Source organism: Malurus melanocephalus, unplaced genomic scaffold, assembly GCF_030028575.1.
Source record: "Malurus melanocephalus ecotype Western Australia unplaced genomic scaffold, MMel_1.1 scaffold_71, whole genome shotgun sequence".
Classification (NCBI taxonomy): domain Eukaryota; kingdom Metazoa; phylum Chordata; class Aves; order Passeriformes; family Maluridae; genus Malurus; species Malurus melanocephalus.
Window position 1 is genome coordinate 1315865 of NW_026623303.1, and position 16073 is coordinate 1331937.

At 34.7% G+C, this 16073-nt stretch overlaps 1 protein-coding gene across 6 annotated transcripts in view; it reads right to left on the reverse strand.

Moving 5' to 3' along the window:
- Positions 1-16073, reverse strand: part of FRYL (FRY like transcription coactivator) — a 161755-nt gene that overhangs the window by 78598 nt on the left and 67084 nt on the right. For all 6 annotated transcript variants that reach the window (XM_057366777.1, XM_057366776.1, XM_057366774.1 and 3 more), the window contains exons 3-10: positions 14219-14418; positions 7763-7816; positions 3421-3560; positions 2861-2957; positions 2232-2311; positions 1648-1728; positions 1029-1197; positions 98-190 (exon numbers count right to left, since the gene is read on the reverse strand). In XM_057366777.1, the coding sequence (XP_057222760.1) occupies positions 98-190; positions 1029-1197; positions 1648-1728; positions 2232-2311; positions 2861-2957; positions 3421-3560; positions 7763-7816; positions 14219-14338 (834 nt within the window). In that variant the 5' untranslated portion in view covers positions 14339-14418. The remainder of the gene's footprint in view (positions 1-97; positions 191-1028; positions 1198-1647; positions 1729-2231; positions 2312-2860; positions 2958-3420; positions 3561-7762; positions 7817-14218; positions 14419-16073) is intronic.

A 16073-nucleotide genomic window follows, 5' to 3' on the forward strand; every position in this document is an offset into this window, starting at 1 on the left:
ATCAAAGAAATTTCAAATTTTTAGAATATGTATAAAATTACACAATGCTCTGGTAATAAAGGTGTCAGAGTGTGGCAGAGGGGATTAAAATACTTACAGCAGCCACAGGTATGAGAATTTCCACAAACAATCCAGCAAGTGCATGCTTTATATCTTTATCTTTTACTTCCAGGAAGTATTGAGCACACTCCTTAGTAAGAAAACATTAGAAAAATATTTAGAGAAAAGAATACAAATATAACTATGCCATAAAAACCACTAGCAATATAACATTAGTTGCCTGTTTTAATTTAAAGCATGCAATGTGTCTGAGTTAATCTTACATTCTTTGACAGTATCAACTTCACAAAACACAAGAAACTTTAAAACCTTGTTTGTCCAGCAATTCACCTCAATAAACTGAAACAAGAACATTAGTATTAGCAGACAGCTACTTTTTACTCAGAATRTAGAGTACACAGACTATAACCGAATAGAAATACTCACACTTTCCCTCATATTATTGTGAACATTAAAAAAAATTAATGCTTACCTCTATTACAATAATTAGAAAATTATACTTTATTTTATATAATAATTTCAATATGATTTTAATGTAAAGTTAAAGATAATTAAATATTCCATAGACAATAAATAATCCATAGTGAAGTGTTTTTAAAGAAAAGTATGTCTTGACATTTCATCCGTTAAAAATTATACATCAATTAATTCTTTTTCTTTAATACACTGCCTTCATAAAGACAGAAAATTATTTGATTGCTACCCATTTTCATTCAGTCTTAAATTTATATATTACAGGTTTGCCATATTACTGAGATAATTGTGAATGGTTTCTCCTGATGCCAGGTACTCACAAACTGCAGAGAAATAAATAATTCACATCTCTGAAAACTTAAGAACTGAACAGAAAACAATGAAGGATGGCACACAAGTAGAGTGAGTGACTGATCACAGCAAGTGTCATTACAAGTAGTTTCATGACTCACTTAAAATTATGCTCTTTTCAGTTTTCTGTAGCATTTGTTTACCTGCATGAACTGAAATGATGCTTCAAAATCCTCCACAGGATACATTTTTACTCGAAAAAACTTCATTCCCATAATCAAACTGATGATGCTCTGTACTACATGAGGACTCTGTTCTTTTTGTCGCAGCTCCTTTAATTCAGTGACAAACTTCTTTCTAACAGCTTGAAACCTGAACAAGGGATACAGATGCATTCTTAGTTACTTTTGCATGAGGCCTATAATTTTGAACCAATTTCTTTAGTCTATAACAATAATAGCTCCTACTGTAGGAGAAACGCAAACAAGATGAACCCTGACACCTCAAATCAGGCATTTAAGAGTGTCTATGATGATCAGTACATTAGAACGCACCAATTAACTAAACAACAATTGACTGACACAGAGCCTTCTTTCCCTGCCCCTACAAGTTAATTGCAAAGCAACTGTACTAAAGATTATTTCTTGATTTGTTTAATTTTATTGTGCTGGAACATAAAACAGACACTAAACTACACCTAACTACACTTGACACTTACAGGATTAGTTACTGGGAACATGAACAGATTCTAGTATATTATATAGTCTTGAAGTCTACATTGATTTGTCCCTAAACACAAAAGGAGTCAGAGACTGAACTTACTTTGATTGAGCAAGAACCCCTGTCACTTCCGCATATAAGTCTGCAATAATATGCACATTCCCAGTGTTGGTTCCTGAATATCTAAAGAGAACAAAAAACCCATTAAATACAACTTTGTTCCTCTAAAGCCCAAGCAAGTTCTCAATTACAAATCAAATGCTTGTCTCCTAGCAAGGCAAATTATTATCATAAAAACAATGGAATTCAAACATAAAATGCATGGATAACATTTAAAGGAATGTAGTTTTATTTCTTATGTCACAAGAAACATATTCTGGATAGAAACTTTACTGCAGTTTTCCAAACTCAGACATTTCTTACTGTGTCTGGCCATGCAAATCATTCTGTATATTCTAAGCAAAATAAACTCAATGTTACGTTGAASACAACTGTTTTCTTCCAAGATATGTTTTCAATTTAAAAACATCAACTAGTGTTTATTACACTAGTATTTACTAGTGTTGTGATAATACACTGATATTATTATCACTAACATGTTACATGTGAGGCAAAGGACAGCAATAACAACAATCAAGCACAGGCTGGTAATAAAAAATACTTTAAAGTTTGCAAGTGAAACTTACCCTTCCTTATGTTTAAAGTGCTTAAAAGCCAAGTTTAGAACTTCATGTACTAAAGGATCTGGCACTGGATGAACAGGGATCTGAAATGCACGTATCATTTACATGTATGTAGCATCTATACATACATCTATGTAGGAAGCACATAAACAGTACTGTGAGATGCCCTGTACAAATCTCTCCCACCAGTGTCAAAGGAGACATCCTTTGCTGGCAAATATCAAGCTAATTCTGCAATATATGAACATTTACACAATTAGCACTGGCATTCTTAACCAAATAAGGATAATTTTAAGAAAAAAGCCATACTTTTTCTAATGTTTAAGTGCCATTTTAATCCTATTATTCAACAATATCACCCTGTATTTCAGTAATGTTTAAGCAAAGGGTACTGAACATAAACAGAATATTACTGTTTAGTTTTGCTTTTTGCAGTACAGCCACTTTCCAAGACACATGAACTGAGATAAGGCAGGCACATGAAGAAAAGACAGGAGAGGCCAAAGGCTTTAAGTAACTGAGAGTATAATTACAGCCTTCCATAWGCTCATCATAGACAGGTAAAGGAAATTATAAAAACCAACATTAAAATTAAAATAATAAAATTACTTTGCCAAAGCAAAAGAGCTTACCTGTTTTAGAACCTCTATTAAAACTAAGCAAAAAATGAAATCTACAGCTAAGTCCCTCCTTTCAAGTAGATAATCTCTTTCACGTTGTTGGTCATCCCTAAAATAAAAAATCAAGAACACAGGTATCATWCACAAGACTGAACACAAATATTGCAGAGACAATGACTGCATTGCTCTTCATGTAATCACTGTTGCACACGTATATATATAAAATGCATAGTTGGAAACAGTTGGGGTTTTCACACACAGTACTGACATCTTGCCCCCTCCTCCTGACAGGACCTGCCAACAATCAAAACTATTTGAAAAGGAACAAACTAGCTTGGATTACCAGTATCGAACTTTCTTCTGCATATCCACACCAAAATGGTTAAGTCACTTCATGCAGATCATCCACACAAGTTAAATACACTACCTCTAAGAAGTGTGTGTTCTTTCTACACAAATTTTGGTAAGGACAAATCCAAACAGAACATGCTTGTCATGGAAGTAAAAAGCACACATCTTCTTATGGAAAAGCACACAAAAATCAAGCAGACATCTGCAAGAGAAACTCTTACCCCTTTGATTTTGTGCTTGACCGAGGTCTATATTCATAAGATTCATCTTCTGTTCCATTCTGACGCCTGTACCAGTCAAACAAGGTGCGTAGTAAGGAGGGGAGACAGTGCTCTGCTACGGAGCTCATAGAGCTTATCAACTGAAAGAGTAATTAAAACACTTYAGCATGATAAAGCAATAAAAATCCTAGAGTTTAATCATTCCTTCAAATTATTTTAATGTTAAAACCCATATATCATGTAACTTTACAAAGTGGCAACTTAATATTTATTTTCACCTAGAACAATTACTGTAAATATTGCACACTAAGCCCATTGTTATAATAAATTTAAGCAAAGTGTTCCAAAGCTCACAGGGTCACAAAATGACAAATGTTTAGATATACAGAACCGTGAGAAAACAGCAGAGGTTTTAGGATGTCCCTGAATGTTGTTGTATGTATCTCTGACACACCTTCACATCACAAATGACAGATAAGAGGCAACCCTCCTTAACTGAAGAAGTATATACTTCAAAAAACCTGCTCCTTTGGTTATTACATAAACAAAAATAAGAGCCTTTTAGATATTCTATGCTGCTTTTAATACATTTGACTGGTCTAGGTCTCAAGCTTTTTAGCATAACTGCCTTCTTTCAGAAAACCTATATGAGCAGTAAACTAATTTGTGCAACAGATGTGCCAATAGAAACCATTATAGGAGTCAGACCATAGGATGTTACTCAAGTTGAATACTCTAGGCTTCCTTTTACTAAAAACTTYAAGAAACTCCTTTCCAGGAGGCAGCACAGAGTAAGCTCACTCCCAAAACACAGGCTGGAAAAGGAGAGTTACCATTTTGCTCACTGATGCCACGTATTACTTGCCTCTTGAATCTTTCAAATAAAGATTTTAACAGAAGCCCTGCACATACTGTAAATCATCTATTATTCACTCTTCCAGACAAAARTACAATATTATGCCATTACATGTTCCGATATAACATTAATGTCATTATTTCTTTTTCCTCATTTGAAGCATCTTGGATTTTTAGGTTTGTGGAAGGGCTGGGGAGTAGTTACCCATGGGGAAACCTCAGGAGGACCTCTTTCAATCTTCTGAATAGATTACTCAGCTTGTTAACCAGTCAGTTATTCAAGTCACAAGAATTAAACAGTATTCTGAACTGATGGGTTTATTAGAGGGAGAAAAAGAAGCAAGCYGAATATTAGAGTTTACTAAACTTTTTCTTTACATTTTCCTGAAAGTTTACACAGTTTATCAATACTACTACCATTCATAAGTGTTCCAGTAGTTAGGCAATTTACACTGGCTTCCACAGAAATGATAATGTATTACATGCACTCAAAAATGTCATTGTAAAGTGCTAAACACAGAGACTAGTGGCATAATAAATCATTTTCCTCTTGAAAAATAGAAAACTCAGTTTAACATAATGATTATTTATTTCCTGACAAGTTTTGCATTCTTAGCATTCCAATGAAAAGGCACCAGAATTACCAGGAAGATGACATCTTTGTTCATACTGCATAGCATCTAAGTACAACATKAACTATTTTTTATTTAAAATATGTATTACATTTCTTTTACAAGAAAACTGTTTTATTTTAGCATTACATTATGCCTAAGTTGAAGGCAGGAATGCAGACAAAAGTGTTCTTGTAACACCAAGGAGACAAGGCTGCACGAGTCATCATGACATGCACTTCAGTTCCTCAGAATGAAACAGCAAATCCTGCTTAAGTCTTAAAGGCTGCAATATATTGCTAATTGTAGCACATAACCTGTCCAACAGCACAGTGAGATGTAAAGAGATGTAAAATTATAGTAAGACATTAGAGCCTAAATTCCAGCTTTGGCCAAAATCTTGATCCTGAAAACATTGCTCATGTTGTACCTAATCATGAACAAGCCTGAACCTCACACACATCTATTTTCAGTCACTGAGAAGGCCAAGACAGGCTTCTGCATGATCAGTAAGTTTTGGGTGTCTTAGGACAAGAATAGGAAATTGCCAAGTATGTTTCCTACAACAAACAAAAAAAGAAAAATACAAGCTATTTCGGTTTCAAGCTGTACAAGCAAAAATATTTTAAGAAATGCAATACATGCTCTATAAAAAAACTCCTGTCCAGTAGCTTCCTGATGTGCTAGGAATGATAAAGGGAAACTGCTGGCACTAAAACGCTAGAATTTTCAAGTGTGTATCAACATACTAATTTACTTCTCATTTTCCAAAATTGTATTTCTTTTAGCTAAACTTATATTATTATTCCTACTTAAACATCAAATAACAAACAGAAATTGTGGACTGTTTGAAAATTAAAAACTATTGATTTAATGCCCTTAGTTTTAATAGCAGCCCTCTTGTTGTGGTTATGCTTCAATAAAATTACTTATAATCCCATTAAATGATGTTTTACTTTTTCATTAGAAGGATAGGGAACATTACATGCCTTCCTCTTCCATCCCTCTCCTCATCACTTACTGAGCTGAGAGAACAAGTCTTAATTAGATACGTTCTTAGTCTCCAGTTCCTCCTGCATTCCAAGCACATTCTCTTTATTCACAAAGTACAACACTTACTATCTCAGACACCATTATCAGTACAAGTAAAGCCACTTTTTAGACTCAAATTCCTGGCTCCATAAAGACCTCTGGGTGAACAGGCTTGGGCCAGCAACAGCTCTAGCTTCTCTGCTGGATGCTGTGGCTGTGACCCCCAGATCCCCCTCATTCCCACACTTTGCCAATCACTTTTTTAATCTGTAATCTTCTGCACTGCTGGAGAATCGTTCTTAAAAAGGGTTTTATATATCTAGCAACAAACAGAGAGAAGCAATCTTATTCCTTTGGCCAAACAATGTGCAAAATTCCCTAAAAAAGTTCATAGTAAGTTCACCATAAGACAGCCATGCAGTTCTGTTCTATGCAGTTATTCAATTGAATTAAAATTCAGATCCTGATGAATCTGAAGTAGATCACAATTAACAAAAGAACAAAWTAAGAAGTCACACACATATATACACACATTTCAAAACATTTTCTGAAAGCACTGTATTTTCAGGAAAATTAGTTTATTTCTATATTACCAAACTTTAAACGTTACTTGCTTTATTTTTTCTCTTCACTCAGCCTGTTTTTAGAATCACTCCATAGTTTAATAAATGACAACTAACCAGTTATTAAAAACATCCTTAACAGAGGAAAAAGATGGCAGTAGGAAATGGGAGACAGTGGARAAATTAAAAGTAGTACTGATCTACRTATTTCCCTAGGTCATCCCTATTATGCATATTTTTTAGGTTTTGGTCTTTGGCTTTAAAACAATATAATATCCTGTAGCTACCAAAGAACTTATACCCTTTCACCTTACCCATTTCCTTTGTTTATAAGTAAACTTTCATTTAGGAGTTAAAGGCAGCAGTTTAGATTGGAAGATATTAAAGGGCTATGTGAGGTCTTTGGTGGTGGTTTTATATTTTCCTTTGAAAAGAAAATTATACATCAAATATTTCATGCTACTATTTGACTCTCTTTTGGGAGGACGGTGCATGCATGGCTATTCACTGAAAAGTAGATGCAGGCCCACAGATTTCACTGCAGTGTCTAATACCTGTATCCAAAGATTAATGGAAAGCATAAAACAAACATTCAGTTACAGAAGATATGGACAGAACATAAAGCTTAATAAAATAGATGCTTTTCAGTAACAGTCAAGAACAGGAACAGGTAATTAATGGGGCTTCCTCTGAGCACTGCCTCTCCATTGCAAGGAAGGAGTTACAGGACACAAACATGTCTATGTAATTGAAGAACTAAAAATACAGGCAATACATATGAACAAATTGAGCAGAGACCCATTACAGACACAGCTCACTGCGAGTAAGTGCAATGGAATTGCCATGTGGTGTATCTATATACTCAGCAAAGGGTGAAGTAACATTTTGCATCTACCCTACATCTTCTGCCATAGAATCAAAAAGCCCTCACTAAAAGCCATGTTACTGAAATAAAATTAGCACTATTTGTTTAAAAAACAGAACCCCAAACTCTCAAACAGTAAATATAGGAGAAATAAACTAAGACTTTTTGTCCTCTACCACATTTCAGCATCTTTCTTCCACCAGCTTTCMCTTCTACCTTCAAATAATTATCTGTTCTAGTAGTTTCTTACTATCATATTCTACAATGGAAAATATAACTAACATTCAGAGTCTAAATYTTCTGACACAGATTCAGACATGCATGTTCCAAGTTATTACAACAGTAGAACTACTATTCTGCAAAAGCAGAGCCCACCTTAATCAAGTAGAAATTGCTTTAAATTACATGTCTCCTACCTGATCAAATTGAAGATCTTCACCTCTTTGAAGAGATCTGGACAAGAGCTTTTCCTGTAAAAAAAAAAAAAACCAAAAGAAACATACTTTTAACAATGCAATTGACTATTATCAAGGATAGATTACTTGTTTTTCAGTTATATTATAGAACAAAGGAATAATGTTTAATATAAATGTTTGTATTGTTTTTCAGATAGAAACATTTCTGGAGGTGTGAAGTGTAYTCACAAAAATTAATTCAGTAGCTAAACAATACCATTAAAGCCCGACAAACACAAGATGTCAGAGACCCAGTAGGAACAACAGTAACCAACTTGTGGTGGGTGTCAAGTTGTAACTTAAAATGAAAGCCACTCCCATTAACAAATCTATTTGTTCATATGTTCATAATTGAAATGTATCATGTTCACATATGCCGTGTATTCTACGTTACAATAATGATTTTTAAAATGTTTTAACAAAAGCAGAGACAAGTGTTCAATGCATTTCCAATCTGCTTTTCCCCTGAACTCCAATGAAACAGCAAGAAAACCAAGTCCAGGAAAAGGGAATGTAAATAATCACTTGCTTTAATTTGAAATAACTGTGTAAGGGATAGAAAAGAAGCAATACTACCAGAATTAATTTATTGCAGTATTTATTGCTACCAGTACCATACGACACACTGCTCTGTTACTAGCAAAATTAAATTATATTCTTGACAAAATAGTTTAGTAACAATTAAAGCATTAAGGAAACAAAACACCCACAAACTGCAATAGTAAATAGTAATTCTTACTAGTCACTGTGTAGACTACGAAATTGTACACTTATAAGAAATACAAGTTTTATACCTTGCTCAGGTACCCTGGAAAGTGAAAAAAAAAAAAAAAAAAAAAAAAAAAAAAAAAAAAAAAAAAAAAAAAAAAAAAAAAAAAAGGAAAAGAAGGAAAAAAACCAGGAAAAAAAAAAAGAAAAAGAAAAAAGAAAAACAAGAAAAAGAGAAAGAACAGTGAGTCCTGTGCATTGGCTCTGAAGGTCAATGATTTACAGCAACCCAAGTGCTGCAGTAACGGTTTAAGGGCACATTGCAAAGCATTAACGTAAATGAAGATTTTTTTTTTTTTTTTGACCTACTCTTCATTTATAAATGAGTGCAGAATATTATCTTTCACAAGGAAAGGAGAAAAAATACTCAGGGTAAGGAGTTAATAGCTCACATTAGATTGCAGTAAGCAAACAAAGAAGTTTTATGGAGCAAGGTAAGTCAAGTAGTAGTAAACGGGAGGAGCTGTTAAGTTGCCTGGTTTGGCACGTAAAAGGAGGTGTGAGCAATACTGATAGCCAGCACTGCTCTCAACAGGTTGTAACTCAGTTACACAAAGTTACTGCTCAGTAGTTTAGTATGAGACAACACCCATGCTGTCAGGCTGCTTAAAAAAGCTTACAAAGTCAACACTGCTTGGTGATTAACACTTGCCAGGCTGCAAGAGACAGACTATATGTTCAACACTAAGAATTAACGTTGCATGTACCAAACCCAAGGTTAGAACCGGCAACTTATTTTTTCTTGTCCTAACTGTAATTTTTAAAATAGAGCATAACTTCTGGAATTTTCTCCTGTAAATGCAGGTGTATTTGGTGTTGAAAAGAATACCATGTCTGGCAACTATTACAGCCTCTGAAAAATTTGAATTCATTGTTCAGGCAAAAAGCATTTGCCTACTCTAAAACTATAATTTGAAATAATATAGATACCAATTCATAAGTCATTTTCACTTTCCATAATACAAAGAAATCCACTTAATTATCTAGGAAAACACTACCATTTATGTTCACTTCCAGTATGCCTAAATTAAAAAAAAAMCATTTTAAGAAGGGGGTTTCAGAAAAATGCATTTATTATTCTGAAAYAGTTCTCTTTGTTGATCAACTGACGTGTTAGTCAATGTCCTTCCACTGTGTATTCTAAAGCAAGGGGGAAAAAGTTTTACTTTCTTGATTCTTTCAAATTCGTGTAATTTTACATGTTAAATCTGTTCAAAATAATGTTATGAGTATTGGTATTTTGAAGCACATACTAAAAGGTCCAGAGAACATCTGCAAAGCAGAATTTTCTTTTAGCTAGCACTCCTCCCTCCCTACTTTTTAATATGGAAATGCCTCCTGCAAGTGAATTCATATTATCTGTACTATGGTTTCAGATATATTGCATAAATAATTGTTATCTTATCTATAAAGCAGAAACATGAGAAATGTTCCACTCTATACAAACATTGTATCATTGCTAATTAACATAAAGGAGAAAAACTGGAAAACTACTTCCTTAGAAGGCGGAGAAGTGACTCCTGTAAGAAGATGGGAAAAGTCAGGTTCCTTACATCTCCTTACGATACAATATCCCAACATACCATGTTGCCACCATAATACTACAAAACTATAACTCAGAGGAAGAAACACTGGGCTCATTACACCCATTGCATGTCTGAACACAAAAATTGCTAAAGAAAAGAATAACAAATCAAAAAGAAGTGAAATAATCTGTCTTTAAATAAAGAAGTTGAAATCCGTGTCAATAGAGAGCAAACAATTTTAAGATAGCTCTGAAAGTTCAGCTTCCCTCCCATAATCCATACTAACTTAGATACTTCTGTATATCAAATGTTCAAATTGTAAGGTCAGAAAGAATTAAGACCTTACAAGTTCATAACTCTCTCTATTGTGTTTCCTCAGCATTAAGGATCTTAACTGTTAAAAGGTAAACACTGCTGTAGAGTTAATGTAACACTGACCAAATAAAGGTGACATAACCAAATAATACTCTTGGACCCAGTCACAGGTTTATCAAGGCCTTTGAATTATTTGTATGGCTTTAAAATTTATTTTCTTTTAATGTCTTCTTCTACCTCTGCTTTGTCATGGCCCCAGTCATCTCACATGATTTACAAAAATCTATTCAACAGCATACAGTAAAGGTCTGGAAACTCAAACTGAATTAATAATTTAAGGTTTATTTTCCTGGCTTCCTGAAGTTCAGAGAGARATGAAAATAATAGAACTACATTTATCTTTTACAAGTGAAATGAAAAAAGCAAAACACTACTGCATTAAGCAAAGAGCAGTTTGCATTCATTGTGTTAGGGAGAAATGTCAACATATGGCAGGCAGCAGGGATCAGGATGTGGACAGACGTGCGTGTGCTGTGCAAACAACTGCACCCATGGGAAAAGGTACCACCCGTTGGCCCCTCTCCAGTATTCCCTGGCACCATCCTCTGGTGGCTAGCACACTTCAGCAGGGTGGCTCAGGTGTGCACAGCTAACTAGTGTACTTCTGTCCGTCCTCCAAGCAGGAAAGAAACCAACATGGAATGCCACCTTGACTTCTACAGCCCAAGGGCTGGGCAGCGCCTGCATCCTTGCCCCAGGGGCAGAGCAGAGCACTGTGCTGAATTTTATTTCAGACAAGCTTTTGAAAGCACCTAGGCAAGACTTGCAAAAGTGTACAGTGCTTGTCTGAACCAGTTTAGTATTTCTACAACAGAGTAAAATCGTTTGCATTGGCAACAGGTTTAAATACTCTTGCTAGTTTTGACTTAAACACGAAACAACTACGGTTTAGTAAGTCAGCAGCTTATCACCTTAGCGACACCAGGGTAAACTCTCTGCTTAAATTCCAACCATCCATATTGACAGGCAGCTTGACAAAATACAAACTACTTGAGTTTATCACCAATCTTTTCAACTGGTAYAGTTTATCTCACATTTGGGGAAGGCTGGTGTAATCCCTCAGTGTCATCCTTCTCAGCTGAGAGGAGTATTTTTTAAGCTACAAGACTATTCTTGGGTTCTTTTTTCCTTTAAAACTATATACTGCTGCAAAAGATTTAGAAAAACKGATTTTTTCAAAAAGTGTTTTAATTGCATTTATTGACTGAAAAGATAATCTTCCTGTCATTACACTTGCTGGTTTCATTTAATCATTTATTTTAAGCATTTGCTGATAAGCTGACTGTAACTTTAAAATGCTGTAGTATTACAAYTGTGCAAGCAGAGAAGTCTTAATTAAATTAGAGAAGAACACAGGTAAAATTCAGAGGCAGAGAAACCATTCCATTGATTTTTAAAACCAACAGTCAGTTACTTCTAAATGTAATCCATACATTTAGCAAAAAAAATTATACTACCCCTCACCCACAGGTGCTGTCTTGACCTGCAATGACTTTTAAAAAATTTGTATTTTAATTAATTTTTGCTCCCCTATTGGCATGTTCAAGTTCTAAAAAGCATCTAGCTCCTAACTTTGATTGGCCTGGCTTTAAATTCTAATAGTTCTAACAGCTTCACCCAACACCCAAGCTTCATTAAAGATTTATGTAACCCTATATATATTCTCCACACTTCTCTTGGTAGCCAAGTCATTCCACAAAATCAAATCACACTAAAATAATAAAGGGCTTTCCTCTCTTCCATTAAAGCCTTTTCTTCAATCACAGCCAGTGCCTTTCTGGTGCTCTTCCAGCTTTTATCTTCCTTTTTAAATTTCATGCATTAGAACTGAACATTCACTACTTAAATTCTATATACAGAAATAAAACTGCTTCAGTACTTCAGTATTTCCTTTCAGTGGGACACCTAAGGATTCCCTTCTATCTCTTTATGTTACATAGGCTCAGGTTCTTTCACTTTTCCATAGCTTTTGGCACCTCTTGCAATTTGTTATATTTCATACACTCCTTCCCAGTCACAAATATAAAATAAGGGAAGCTGGCTATACATATAAATTACATTTTATTCCATTAAAATACTAAAAAAAAACTGTTTAGAGGAATTCAACTAGGAAATGAACCCAGACAAAACTGGTTCAAACCTTTACAGATGACTACTCTATTAATATTTATAATTTATTTTATCCCAAAGAATTTTATATACATTGTATACACACAAAATAATGGTTCAGATTCTTATTAGTAAAAAATCCTGACCAAAGTAGATTTCATGGTAGATTTTTCACCATAAAACCTCACCATGCAACAGAGCTGGGAACCACTGTTCTCTGAAAAGCACATTATGTTATTAGTTTCATAGAGTTTCTAATTTTCAATCTGGCAAGATGTTTTGATTTTGCATGATTAACAGATTTAAAAACATTTGTTTAATTACCAGTCAACAGCATGGCAAGGAGACACAACCTGGGATTGTTGACAGAAGATTTATTTAATCTGTGTGTAGGGACAAGTTTTGCAGCACAAGTGAATTCCAGGGTTATTAYATTTACCTTGCTACCAGTGTTCTTGTAAAGAGATTAAACTCCAAACTAGCTGTGTCTGCAGGAAAAGCCCTCTTCAGCTCATCTCAGTTATAGACAGTCTGAATCATTCTGGCCAAGCACTATCCTCCCCATTTGCAGATGAATAAAAATAGGGCTGGGGGAGCAGCATTCAGCACACAGATGGACAGTGGAGCCACCTGCCTTTCTACCAACAGAATCGCTGCCACTACAGATCTCTCATTTTTTAGCCATTTCTAAACCCTTCATCACATTTGTGCCCCTTTTGCTTTGAAGGTTTTATGTTTTCTTACAAACCCCTCCTGAATACATAACTTTTTTGGATGTCTAAAAGCAAAGAGACAAGTTCTGTTGAAGTTGTAAGCCTGCCTGGTACACACAGACATATACATATGTAATGTGTATCTAGGTAAAAAGAAAAGTTTCATTTCCCTCAGCCTTTTACRTACTAATGGTTATAGCTGAAGATGATTCCATAACCCACAAAACAGTTTTAGCCCTCAAATGCTCACACGTGCACTTCTGCACATAAACACTTCAGCAAGGAGCAGCTGCCAACAGATGATTTCTGTGAGTTGGCCGCCTGCAAGCAACAGTGTGTCATCTGCCCAGCAAATTTCCAGGTTTAAAATAAAAAAGATGGTTTTGATTGCTGTGTTTTGAGGTTTTTTTCAGAAATTTCCAAATTAAAAGAAATTCATTTATTTCAAGATCACRAGGTCTAGATCACCAATGGAATTTTGCATTTTTGCCTAATGCAATATAGATGGACTACTATATTATTCCAGGTGTCCATATAATTTCTTTGGAAAACAACCCAAATGCATCTTCTCTTTGAAGTATACTGTCCAAGTATTACTTCAAAGAAACATTGACAGGAAACACACTTGACAGTATTAATAAAGGGACATTTTTGTTGCTGCTATTTCCTAACTTCACAGAATTTAGGGATACTAAGAGGCCTTGTTTCCAGTAACTACTAAGTAACGGTTTTAACTCAAGTCAATAAAACAACCAAGTAGCAACCCTGTTTGCAGAAGCCTATTTRTTCCTGAAGTAATCCCTTTGAAAAGTGAACAATATGTGGTAGTGCTCTTTTCAGTAACCATATATACGATAAATCAGCCTATTTCGGAAAAGAAAAAAAAAAGACTGTTTCGGGGGATACTATGAAAAATAAGGACTCACCAAAGGTTCAGCCATTACAACTTCAATTTTCTTTTCAGCTTGAACAGCAAATTCAGCGAAGAGGCTTTTGATGACATACTCGCCAGGTTTCACATCTGGGTCAATAGTAATATTAGACATGATGATGCCTCTCTTTTCCCAGGTGGAAACAACACTTGGAGAAACTCTACGTTTATTTACTCTGCTGGGTGGCACGGAGGCTATAGGAAAAAAACAAGAAAAACAYAGAGCTATAAAGCAGAGTTTCTAAATACACTGCCAATCACTTTGTATTTTCCCATTCATCACACACATATTTTCATAGAGWAAATTCTCTAAAAAAAGGAGGAAAAAACTAGCTGTAACATCTAAGAATAATGTTTTTGTTTGTATTAATTAGGTCAGAATTTCTACTTGCATAAGGGCTCATTCCTAGCTGCACAAGGATTTACAATGTAGATCATTCCTGTTACTGATAAAAYGCTCTATTAATGACCATGATTAACATAAGGTACCTTCCATTCAAGTATGACTAAAAGAGAAAAGGTTGAATGGAAAGGGTTATCCTCCTATATTATGAGAGGTATCCGCTTGATTCCATTTTATAGGCCCATGAAATTCACGTTTCTATTAGTGTACAAATATCTTCACGAGAAATATTTCCTTGGCACTTTTTGACAGGAAGTTGATTTTGCTAACAAGAATGCAAACCCTTTTTAGACGTATCATGCTAACTTCTGCAGCCCCTAGTCACACATGTTAAAGACTTCTTCCTTGTAGGAAATATTAATTAATCAATACAAATAACACTGGCTATAACAGTCTCTTTTCTAAGAATTAATGCTTTTGCCTTTATACGGAAATTGTCATATATAAGCTTTACATATAGTTATCCAGCTTTAACTTTATAATTCCTCCTTAAGCACTCAAAACCATTTATTTGTTGTAAAAGCTGCAAGCCATGTGAACTGCAGTACTGAACAGAACTCACACGAGTTTAGTACACARAACAGTTAGGGTAAATAATTACAATTCTTGTCTTGCACATTATAAATCAAAATAATGGCTGACATGTCTTCATGATGACCCAGATGTATCAAGGAAGGGTCTGCTATTTCCCTAGAATATTCCATGACTGCAGATGTTGAATTGATACTAGGAATTGGTATTAACAAGTCCTATCGACTGATGTTAAGAATTCATTTTCCTAAGAGAGTCATGCAGAGAGCCTAGTTCTCCTCTTTTTTTATTTCATTATATTTTGTGATTTGTTCAAGYAAGCTTTTTTAAGGATTTTTGATGGTATACTGTGAAGAGATACATTTGGTCTGTTTTGATGAAACTGCRTATTTTGTTACGTGTTCTCAGCTTTTATATATGCAAACCCTGTTAGCTAAATATTATTCACAACTTTTACTTATTTTTTTTCAACTCATTTATTGGTTGCCATGGAGATCAAACCTTTGGTACTTCACATTTTCTCAAGTCTTGGCCATTCATGACATCTTCTATCAATTCAGAAAGTTACATTTTATGTAACATAACACAGACTCTGCAAATTCCATTGAAATTTATCATTTATCCAATGCCTTAGTGAAGTGAGCAACTCTGCAGGAGTGAAAATTGAATGCCCCCAACTACCTTAGCTTCTAATCAAAAAGGAAGGTTACTTTACATAAGGTTGTGAGTACTACATCTGACCTGGTGTCATTCTCTAYGCTATTGTACAAACTTGCTGTTTAGGTGAAGTAATGTATACTTTTTCCTGTATATAGACTGCAGTATCCTTTCTTTGAGGCTGGAAGGATTTGCACAAAATTATAAAACTAAGCTCCTGAGAACCAGGGATAACACCAGAATATGTTATAAAACATTT